Genomic DNA, 12273 nt, shown 5'->3' on the forward strand with positions numbered 1-12273 from the left:
GCTCTGGATATACATTATATGTGTGTGTGTGTGTGTGTGTGTGTGTATATATATATATATAAAATGTATCTATCCAAATATATACATATGGTTCCCAAGAAAGTTATTTTTAAATTTACATTAGAAGGGGAAATATCTGGAAAGAAATAAACTCAGGTGCTAGAAGCTACTTCTGTCCTAAACTATCTATTCCATTACAATGAATAGCCCAAAAGACCATCCACTAAATGTCAGGTTTCTGGGATGGAGAATTCCGCTAAAGAGGATCAGATGAATGAATGCTTTAAGTTCATTATCATCAAATTTCATGACTGCTATTACTAAGCGGGAACAGGAGCAGAAGGTCACACATTCTCAATTCACAGTCACTCCAGGGCTGCACAGGCATTTGGGGCGTGTGTGAAAGTGGTGACAAATAAAAGCAGCAACAAAGGGGAGACTTGGCAAAGGGCTAGCTGTGCTCGGGGCTGATGCCTGTCCTCTGAGGCTAGGTATCTCAGCTCTCTGACAGCCATGGGCAAGGGAGCAGGTCCCCAAAACTGCCTGAAGAATTCTATATCATCAGCCAGGGTTTATTTTCCTGCATAATGGGAAAACGTAATGGGCAACGTGCAAGTTTGGCCAAACCACTCCTCAAGGCTTCCAGCTGGTTTCTCATCGCCCCCCTGGTTGTTTGGGGGCCATTTTAATCCCCTGGAATTTTTGCAAAGACCACGGGTTCTCCTAAGACCCATTTCTTGTACCTGGCCATGGGGTGCTGTTGGGGTATTTGAAATATTACATTTAGAAAACTAGATTAAGTACTCTAAATGGAAGTGTAACTCACAATGATTGGATTCTTGAGGCAGTGTGCCAGGTATGCATGATTTTATTTAAAATGTGTCCAATAGGATTTTCCACTTGGAATGAACATTTCACCTCTTCCCCGCATATTATTATAAACAGTATTTCCTCATTTCATGGAGTTTCTTAGAAAGTTCTAAGTAACTTAACAGAAGAGAAAAATGAAACTGTGGGGAGATTAAATAACAGGTGGTTTATATCACAGCCAGGGTGCTCACACACCCCAGCCTGGGGACTCACACGTGACTACTGGGTGAAGACGGAAACCCGGTCATGCAAGTCGTCAATCACTCGGTACCCTTTGGCGGTCTGGCATTCCCTGTCACGAGCACATATGATGAAATGAGTCTGATGACCTCGGTGGGTGGGAAATTGTCTTTTGCATTTGGTGGTGGGTTGACCAGCTGAGAGAAAACAGGAACACAAATGCACTATCGTAGGAGCATCTCAGAATACAGAAAGAAACTGTCCACATCCAACCACCTGCTGCTCTGACCCCAGGGGTCAAGCCCCTGGTTCTGCACCATGTGCCCATTGTGACCACAGCATCCTTGTCCCTGCCTTTCGTTGAAGGGCACCAGCTTCTCTGTGGACAGCCGCACACCACAACGTCAGCACAGAGAGCACGTTGAACCAAGCAGGCGGCTGTTGTTTCAAATCACTGGAACCTGGCAATATTACATTTCTGTTTTCATGAGTCAGAGGTCATAGCACAAATGAGGTCTACATGTCGTCACACGGGGCCACAGAAAAGACACGTCTTCAAGTTATGGTGGCCTGCCAGGGAGAGAAACAGATACAGAGCACAGCAAACATGTACTGGCAATGCAGGCGTTCCTACTGAATGTGAGGGCGCCGTTCACATGTGAATGGGTGGCGCAGTGGGCACTGGCTCTCCTGCTGCTCTCTGGAGGTGCTGTTCATGGAAAGAAGCTATGGGCAATGTGACTGGGGTGGGGCAGAGGGGCAGGCGGGCTGGGAAATGTCACCATCTCCACATGTGACTTAGAGATGATCATTCATTTATAATGGAAACCTAATCCCAAACTGCATTTGCTTGCTCTTCCTCTCTGTAAACACATCTGTTCATAAATAACTTAAGTGTCTCCTTGGCATTCAGGATTCCATTCGGCTGGAGTAGAAAAAGGTGGAGGATGCTCAGCGTTGAGGAGGAGATGTGGGCGTCTGTGTGTGTGGGGTGGCAGCTTAGCGTCTACTGCGCAGTGCGACCTCAGCCATCAGAGACGGGCGGGGTGACCCACCCGTACTTTTCATGAGTCTTCACTAAACTCTTAAAGGTGGCTTCGGCTTCCTTGCGACTGAAGGACTTTTTTGATTTGCCGGCTTTTCTACAGATCCGCCCCTGCGTGAGAGGAAAAGAAAAACCAGGTCAGAGGTGGTCCTGTTTTCTGCCTTCTTTGTTAAAAACACATGAAGTTGAGGGGATTTCTCACATCAGGGTCAGTGTGACCTAAGGAAGACATGGAACATCACAGCTTCGGTGCAGAGCCAGTGCAGGAGCCCAGTGGCGGGCAGGACTTTAGGGGAGGTGGCGCTCGGGGGGCATCTTCCCAAATGGGCATAGGCTCCCCGTGAACTTGCTCTGCTGCTGGGAGCTCCCGGGATGGGGGACGGTGCAGGGAGGGCCAGCTTTACACAGAGGGCTGCGCATAGAAGGGACGCCTGGTCCCTAGGGCAAAATTCTGTTCTAACTTCCTTTCCCAACCACCAAAGAACGCCAGTACCTCTGAGATGAGCAGAGATATATATATGTAGAGGTGCATATTCCTACATTCACATACATATTTTAAAACTCTGATTTCAAATTCAAGTCCAGGAACAGTTAGTGGATTTCTTGGATCTGTGTCCAGCGGGGGCCACTGCAGGAGCAGCCGAGGAGCCCCGGCCTTGGGGAGGGCTGTCCTGGAGTCCTGAGCCAGGCCCAGGGTGGGGGCCTGGGGAGGGTGGGCCAGAGATGGAGCATTTCGGCCTGCAGAGGACAGGAGGGGCTGATGCTGCTGGGACAGGCATGGAAGGTTCTAGACCACAAGGTAGAAGGAGCCAGAAGATGCAACTCACTGGCCACATCTTAGGCCATCAGCACCCCCCCAGGGGCCCTGGGAAAAGAGGCTTCTCTGGCATTCAGGGAGTGAGCGGACGGAGGAAAACGAGGAGGAGGGGCGGTGCTGGACCCCCGGTCAGACAAAGCTACTGCTTCCACCCAGCCGCTGTCCCCACCTGCCTGCCTCCTGACGGATCAGCTGGGTCTCCCTCTTGGTCCATGGGCACATTTCCTTGGCTGACTTCCCTCAGCAACTCCAGGAGGACCTGCTTGCCTGCCAGACCATCTCCTGCAAACTGCCAGGTGGAGAATATGCCTCCCCTGAAAGGCCTGGCTGAGTTCCGTCCACTGGAAGCATATGAGTACTATTCTCCACCATCCCCTGTTGTTTATGAACTTGTACTGACGATTCACTGTGAACAGGCCCTCTGCATTCCTGCTCTGTAACAGTTTTGTCATAACACACCTGTGGGTGTGTGTCATCCATGTTGTAAGGTGACTGGCATCGGAGCCAGGCCTCACCACCAGCAGCCTCGGTGGGCCACATTGTGTACCTGTTCCCTTGGACAGGCACTGAGGGTGGCAGCTACCCAGGTCTGCTTGGCTGCAGGCAGGCAAGGTCCACCCAATCTTAGCTCTGTCGGATAATGCACTAATAATTCCAGTGGGGAGACAGCTGAACTGGCCTCTTCATTTGGGGGGAAATGGCACTGACTGCTAGAAACCAGCAATGGAGGACTACTTTGTGTATTTAAATTTGGAGCACATGCTGCCTTTCCAATATTTATATTTCAAGGATGGAGAAGCAGACCAATGCCCAGTCGAGGAGCCAGAAATTCCGAGTCACGGTTGTGCTCTGTCCTCTCTGGCCACCCCTCTGGCTGAACTGCCCATCTGCCAATCAGGGGCAATACCGCCCCTCTCAAACTGCCCTTAGTTCACATCAAATGACCTGCCAAAATAACGAAGGAAGACCGGAAGAGAAGAAGACAGGAAAATTGCCATTCCCTGACTTCCAGAAACTTCCCCAGGCCTCTCCAAGATATGAATCCTAGTTTTAATTTTATAACTTTCTGATTTGTATATTGGTATAGTTATACTTGATAAAAAGGGACCACTAAAAGCTAATACGTTTATGATCATCATCACGATGGGTTTAGATCAAAGTCCAAATTTATTTCATCAACTATTAGCAAGTACATGGTTGTAGGGTGTTGGCATCAATTTCTACATAAAGTGGGAGCAATTATCAAGGGCTATATTTTTTGCATAAAATGAAAATTCTAACCATCTCTATCATTCTTTTCTATAATACTGAAAATGTATGGTATGATTTGAGAATTCTGAACTAAAAACAGCCAGACAAATACAGACTCACCAGAGTCTTGGAATATTCTGTGGCTTTTGGCATGAACATATACTTTGCCTATTCTTTGTGAAAGCCCCTATTGTTGCAAAAAACGACAGACAAAACCCGAAATGAACAGACCACTCTTTGTTGCCTTTTCTTCCCAGGAAGAATGATGAACAGAAAGCCCAGCACTCAGTCAATTCAGCAACCAGGAGACAGAGCCTGCTGTACACCAGTCGGAGGTCTCAGCGCCTTCTCTGCACTCAACTGCTCATAAAGAACTCTCTTCTCGTCTCCTGCATCGTACATGCCAGTTTACAGTTAACAGATATCTTTTCATAGATGGCCTGTCCTCTTCTGTTTGGCTGTTTAAATATCACTCCTTGAAACACTGAGCTTGAGAACCACCACTTAATATGTCCTGGCTCTGCCAGCGGGGCGGAGCTGTTTCACGGAAATGCACCCCGAAGCGGGGAGTGCTCCGAGGGCCCAGCCCCCGCCATGCCACGGCCACTCTGGTGTTGAGTAGTCTCCCATCCTTCCTCCCAGGGTGTGGTCTCCTAGAGGGTGAACTCTGGGAAAAGGAACTCCTCTAACACTCTGTATTTTCCTCTAAAAGTGGGGATGATACCCACTTCGCACATCACTATGAACATCAGAGATGGTACTGAATTTGCAAACACTTTGAGAATTTTAAAGTGTATACAATTAAGAATTGTTTTCCTTAGTTTCATAACATTCATGTTTCTCCCATGTCTGTTTTCATTTGACTAATAATCAAGGAGTTTATTCTGGAGATTTTCCTTTGAACAATTCTTATTTTTCTCCAAATATCTGTAACTTATATTTAATTCAGAAAGACTTGGGTGTAACAATTTACACAACCCAATGTGATAGCTTTGTGTCATCACCAAGAGTTTAGACAAGTGAACACCTTCTTTCTCCTGAGCCACAGATTGTTAACTTATAGTTATGATCAACAATTGGATTTTGCCCAAATGACCTTAAAATCTCCCTGTAATATGATGCAGAGCAGTGCTAATGGAATGCAGTTCTCCAGGGCTGCATCTGTCCAACAGACCCATTAGCTGGTACTTGGTTTGACTTTTTTTGCCTTACGGCTTTTGGGAGGCCAATCACAATGATTCAACATAGTAACATTTCCACACCATTAATAAATGACCCCAAACTCAGGTCTGCAGTTCAACCGCCTGAACGTACGTGGCTGTCATTACCCTGATGCGCACATCGAATTTCAGTCTGGCTCTGGCTCTTCGGCACCCCGCATGTTCATCACACATCCATTCGGTATGCTGGGTGCTAGGTTTAAAATGACAAAGTGATACTGGCCCTGCCCTGAGGTCTTGGGGTCCATTATGGGGAGACAACTGGGTGTATTGTAGCCGCCGAGACAAGGTGTACATCAAGGTTTCTCGACCTTAGCACTACGGACCTCATGGGCCACGTCTTTCTCTGTTGGGGACGATCTCGCGCACTGCAGGGTGTTGTTGAGCTGTGTCCCTAGATGCTAGCGCACCCCCGGAGTTATGACAAATTGTCTTGAGACATGGCCAAATATTCCCTTGCAGTTTAAAATCACCCTTTTGAGAACTAATGGTATACAGACTAAAGATGGCCGAGTGCAAGGAGGGGTCAGTTCATTTTCTATTTGTTTAGCAAACGACTGCTACAAGTCTTCCCCGAGTTAGGAACTGTGCTTGCTGCTGGGACTACAGGGCTTTCTAAGGTGGGAACAGCTCTGGTCTTCACACAATTCAGGGGAGAGGATAGAGTCTATCATGGGCAGTGGGGGAAGAAGAAGGAGGGCAGGGAGGGGTAGTGTGTGTTGTCTGTGCATAGAGAAAGATTTCTATGCCTGACGAGACTTGAGCTGAGCCTGGACATATGGGTGGTAGGTGTTCACTAGGGTGCAGTGCTGAGGTGCAGGCTCCCAAAGCAGAGTTGAAACAGCCAGCTGTATTCGGAGAACAATGGACAGACACTTGGTAAAATTGCGGCACGTGTGTGTGTGTGTGTGTGTGTGTGTGTGTGTGTGTGTGTGTGTGTTGGGGTGGGGGCATAGAATTCAACCTAGCTTCAAATCCCTGCTCCAACACTTCCGGGCTGTGTGACCTTGGCTGTGTGATGCAACTTACTTGACATCTCTGAATCCCAAAGTCCTCCTCTGTAAAATAAGCTTAATACTAGTATTATGTGATACTGAACTTTATAAGGATTTAATAAATTAAAACATATAAGAGGCTTGGCATAATAAACAGAACTTTATATTCTTGAAACAATCACAGAAGGTCTTATTCTTAGGCAAAATTAGTTTCATTCTTCCTCTGGAAAAAAATGCACAAAATTTATTTCGTTTGTGTGGATATCATGACTTGGTTTATTTGGTCACAAAAATGTTTTCAGGCAAATTCAATATTTTGCATTTATGTGGCTAATTTCTTAGCCTTTTTAATAATGTCTATTTTAACAGGTTGACATAAAGGCATTCCTTCGAATTTCTCCATTGATTAGATTTTTCTTCTTACTACTTTTCTTTGCAAACATACTTTTGCTGTGTTTCTGTTTTTTTGCCTGTGAATGACCCCTGCTCCTTTAAAAGTGGAGTTTCCAGACTCCTGTAAAGCTCCGAGGTTCTTTCACTCATTTCCTGGGCTGAATCATAAGCTGCAGCTTGTTTTCAAAGTCTCTGAACCTGTAATTGTTAGTCACAAACCCTAACTACTCCAACACAGGTTTCAGCTTAGCATGGTGCTTATTTTAAACTCTCTCTGTAACCTGCTGTGTGGGGGATAATCAGCCGTGAGTGGCTCACTGGAGGAAAACACACTCACAGGCATCTTCAAAAGGAGGCCCACTTGGAGAGACAGCACCTTTCTTTTAAGGTCTAATGTTCAGAGCGATTAACTTACAAGTTCCAGAGGATAGGTAAAACTCTACAAAGATGAGACTCCTTCAGAAAAACACATTCCCAAATCAGGACAATCACGCTGAGCCACTGACCATTAAGGGTGGTACTTCAGGAGGATCTGGTCCAATGAGGCATCAAACTGAAGAAGCCCCAAGCAGAAATGGGCTGATTTGATTCTGCAGTACTTGCCACAGGTCTGAGCATGTGGGTATGCATGGTGGCATGCATGCCTTCCCTGTGTGCACACACACATGTGTATGTTTGCATGTGCATGAGCATGTACTGGGTGCTCATGTGTTTGTACTATGTCCTGTGTGCCTGTGCACATGTGTGGCTGGAAGGGTGATACTCAAGCTGCAGGGAGAGGCACAGAGGTCCCTGCAGCGGAAGGACCACCCACCAGAACCCAGCAGGACCCTTGAGGGAAGCCTCTTGGCTGAGTCAGGGCAGCCCCAGGCCACATGAACCCATTTGAAGGGTGACAGTTTACAGTGGGCGGTGGGCGATCTCTAGCCCATCGTGGACTGCACCCAGACCAGGCAGGGCAGAGCAGAAGGGGAAAGGGGGCAGAAGGACACGGTGGGACATGCTGTCGGTGCACACGGGCTGCTGAGGAGTTCAGTGGGCTTGTGTCGGAAGTGCACGGCCCTGAGACTGCCAATTCCTCACATGGCCCCTGTCCACCAAGTGGGATGGCAGTTCACCCAAGTTCAGCTCGACTTTCTGATGAGCTGCTGTGCACCATTTGCACATGTGTCACCTTATTAAACTTTCAGAGAGCACTCCGCTTAGGGGCTTTGAGTATCAGGGCTGGTCAGCAAAGTGAGCCTCCACTCAGTGACCTAACCCCCAACTCAAGCAGAGCTGTGTACCCCAGACCACTGGGTGATGACCAGAGAGTGCCATGTGGAGGCAAGGCCAAAGGCAGATGAGGGTGCCCTGCACTGTGGGGGGCACACACCCGCCAGGGGAGGCATTTCCTACTGGGGGTGGGGGGAGTGTGCCATGCCGGGCGTGGTGGTCTTGCCTCCAGGCCACAGGGACATCCAATCAGGACATGAATGAGGCAGATGGCTCAGCCCACTGCCTTCTGTCCCTGACCCCCACCCCCCTACCCCTCAGCACCCCCACCCCACCCCCGGCCCAGGCATTTAGACCCCTGGGCCCTCCTTTGGGTTTATTCAGCTCATGCCCAATATGATTTTGTTGACTTCCACGGTTTCAACAGCTTATAACAGATTCATTTGCGTGCTGTCCTCCAACCACCCCAGCTACTTGTACTGCATTCTCAGATTTTGTTGCTGGAAAGACTGTAAGGAAGTTTCTGGAAATGATCAGTTCAAAGCATTCACCTCAGAAACAGTAAGTTGTTTGTCTTTCTCCAAGTTCCACCTTGAGGACACACTGCTTGTCTTGTGAGTCTGAGACACCCACTGACTCATGCCCAGGTCAAACACACCAGGGCTATTAGAACAGCACGTTTGCCAGACAGGTGACCAGAACATTCCATGAGAACAGAGGACACCAGGACAGGGTGGCCCACTGGAGCTGCCCCTTGGGGAGGCTGTAAGAGAGAGAGGCCACCGCCTTGATCGAGGGGCACTCACAGGAAGACAGGCGTGATCTCTGGGGAAGAAACGCACCCCCAAACGTTTGACCCTTCTTCCTGGGAGACTTTGTTGGTCCACACGGTGTATCGTGGGCTGTGTGTGTCCCCATCAGACAGAAAGAGCACCCACAGGAGATGGCGAAGTGTCCCCAGCCTGCTGTGTGCACCCTGGCAGTGTCCAGAAGAATACTGTGACCCTGTCCCCATCAGAACACCATCCTCACTGCAGGCACATGCTGGAGCATCACCCTGTGGTCCACCCATTTAGACAAACTTGGGTCTATCAGTTTGTAGGAAAGGGACTGCACATACCAGGTTAAGGTGTACTTTAGTCTGCAGATACTGACAAGGTCACCTGATGCTGTAGGGAGTGTTCCACCTGCCGTCCCATTACACAGAAGGGAGGGCTGTCACAGCAATGGGTGTATGCTGTTCCCCACCCGGAGCGAGGTAGGCATGCATGCATCTCCACAGGAGCCAGTGTTTTCTAGATCAGAGTCTCAACCCGAGTACTGTGGACATTTGGGGCTGGGTCATTCTTGGCTATGGGGACTGTCCCGGGCATTGTGGATGCTTAGCAACACCCCTGACCTCTCCCCACTGGCTGCCCATAGAAGCCCTGTGCCAGGGTGACAACCACCCATGTCTCCACATATTGCCAAGTGTCCCCTGGGGGGCAGAATCACCTCAGTTGAGAACCCCTGCTCCAGACTGAGCATGGGAGTGCAGATGAGGGCACCAAACCCTGCCTGGGAGGCCAGATAGGCTGGGAGACTTCCTGGAGGAGGTGGTCCAGGAGGTAGACTCAAGGACAAGTGGAATGATGCAGCCAGAGTGCAGGAACAGAAGCTGGGAGTTGCTTGGGGAGTGTGTGCCAGTGCTCCTAGGAGGACAGAAAGAGGAGGCAGAGATGGGACGTGAATTTGCTCCTGGGGCTGTCATAACAGAGCGTTGCACTGGGTGGCTTGAAACAGCATTTATTTTCTCCCAGGCCCGGAGGCCAGAAGGCCAAACCAAGATGTGAGCAGGGCCATCTCAGGAGGCTGTTGGGGAGAATCTGCTGCATGTCTTGTGGCCTCATCAGCCTGCTCTCCGCCTCAGGTCCTTGTGGCCTTCTCCCTGTGTGCCTGTCTGTCTCTGTGTCGAGTTCCCTCTTCTTACCAGGACACCTGTCATCGCATTTGGGCCACCCTAATGCAGATGTTCCCATCTCACCTTTATATCTGCAAGGACCTGATGTCCAAATATGGGCGAATCTTGTGTGGGGACAGGGTGGGTTAGGCCTTAGATACATCCTTTGGGGACACAGTGCTCCTCAGCACAGGTCAGGCTGAAAGGCCTTCAGCCCCTGCCTGCAGCACCCTGACCTCTCCTGTTGGTGGCAGACACAGGGTCAGGTTATCTTCTGGGGTGGGTCACTTGGGAGGTGGGCAGCCAGGCAGGTGTGCGGTGTTGGCCAGTTAGGTATTGTCACAGTCCAGAGAGGACAGGTGCAGGCCTGGCCTGAGGCAGAAGCAATGCAGGTGGAGGGAAGGGTCTGCGCCCAGCAGCAGCCAGGCCAGCGAGACTTGGGTGGGCTCTGTCATGGAGGGTAGGGAGGCCCAGGGCACTCCAGGCTCTGCCCCACGAGGAAACAGGCTTCCAGGGTAAGATGCTAAGTCCCTCTGAGTTGGCCGGGCTCCCAGTGTGTATCAGAAATCTGGCACATGGGGCACGAGGCTGCTGGATGTGGAGCTTGGAGCTCTCACATCATAGGGTTCAAAAGACAGACATGATGGAGGAGCCACGGGGAGGCATGAGGGAGGGAGGGGACTGTGCCACTAGCTGTCCACAAGCCACCAGCTCTTGAGCAAGTCACCCTCCCAGAACCTTTGAGTCAGGCACACATTCACGCCCGTGAGTGTCCAGAGAAGGATGATGATGCTGGCCTGGTGCCCGAGGCCAGTGGGGCAGGGGCGTGGGTGCCAGCAACACAGGGCAGCCTGTGGATGACACTGTCTTAGGAGATACCCCAGGAATGGGAGTGGAGGGCAGGTGGGAGGTCAGGCAGGAGAAGCAGGGAGCCCAGGGAGCAGCAGGAGGGCCATGCGGGGGGCATCACTGCTGGAGTCCACGCGCAGGTGGCAGGTGAGTGCCTGTAAAACACCCACAGGCCAGCCCTGAGGAGGCGGGAATAGCCATCTCAGAACTGTGATGCTTGCTTGATTTTTAATAACATCAGAACTTTAAAAACTCTTCTTGGCCTTATTTTTTCTTTTAGCAATCTCTGCACATTAAAAAAAAATCTAGTTCTTTAGAAAAATTCCTGAGCTATGAAAAACCCCATGAAAACAAACCTGTATTTTCCAAGATTTATTAGGTGCCTGCCCTTCAACAGATCTCAGGTGGGGCTGGAGCTCACAGGAGGGACCAGGGGAGGGACCCAGGGCTTCCCCCAGGAGCCTACAAAGTGCCTGAGTACATTCAGCCAGGTCTGAGCCCCTCCCCTGGCAGGACCACTGGCCAGATTTCCTATGGTGACTCACCAGGGCCACGTACAAGAATAATGCCTAGGATGCAAAGCCTCACTCAGGAAGGGCTGTTTACTTAGCAGAACATTCTAGAACTTTCCATTGAGAAATCTTATGTAACCACAGACTCTCTGTTACAGTCTCTAAAATATTTCCCCAAGTATTACATAATAAACATAGGCAGATATTCTCCTTAAAATTTTCAACCTCTCAAGATGACAAAGCCAGCATCAGTTTTGTGTAAACTTGGAGACTGTCCAATAGTAATTAAAGTGAAGCCACTTTATTTAATATTGTCATAAAAAATCCTCAGGCCACTGGCACATTCATGGCTGTTTTTGATGCTTACAAAACAACATGCATCTCTTTACACTTTAAAGAAAGTTCTAGGCATTACTGAATCTGTTTTGAGACACTGTATTCTCCTACAAGAAGCAAGCAGAGAAAAAGGAAGTTTTGCAAAAATATTTAAATTATATTAGATAATCATTTTGAATTTTTTCCTTGAGATTCCACTAACACTTATACTTCTGCTTAAGCAGCTGGGTCCCTGTGGGTTTCATTAGCTGCCCTGGAACTGAATGCCAGCTAGACATACTTATTAAAGGCAATCATGTGGCTATATTGAGTGCTTGCTCTCCCCCGGTATCCTGCTCAGGACCGGGTTTGGACACTCTCATTAAACCCTCCCTGAAACCCCAGTAGGTGGGCTACCCTCAATGCTGGTGTACAGATGAGGAAACAGACACAGAGAGGTCAAGAAAGTCACAGGGGATTCCAGTGCAGGACTGGAGGCCAAGCTCTGAACCCCAAGGCCATGCTCTCAGAAATGGACAAAGGCTGCAGACATAGGAAGAAAACATGACACTGGTCATCCACTCCACCAAATGCTGCCACTCTGGCCTTCCCTACTGGACATGGGACATGCCATGCACAAAGCCATGGTCACTGAACTCTGTACCTCTGCCT

The 12273-nt window shown here is 49.3% G+C and overlaps 1 protein-coding gene across 1 annotated transcript in view; it reads right to left on the reverse strand.

Moving 5' to 3' along the window:
• Positions 1-850: 850 nt before the first annotated feature.
• UBE2QL1 (ubiquitin conjugating enzyme E2 QL1) overlaps positions 851-12273 on the reverse strand; it is a 41101-nt gene continuing 29678 nt past the window's right edge. Inside the window, exon 2 of the mRNA XM_037024769.2 lies at positions 851-2206. Coding sequence (XP_036880664.1) covers positions 2075-2206 — 132 coding nt within the window. The 3' untranslated portion in view covers positions 851-2074. The remainder of the gene's footprint in view (positions 2207-12273) is intronic.

The sequence above is a fragment of the Manis javanica genome, chromosome 1 (assembly GCF_040802235.1).
Source record: "Manis javanica isolate MJ-LG chromosome 1, MJ_LKY, whole genome shotgun sequence".
Classification (NCBI taxonomy): Eukaryota; Metazoa; Chordata; class Mammalia; order Pholidota; family Manidae; genus Manis; species Manis javanica.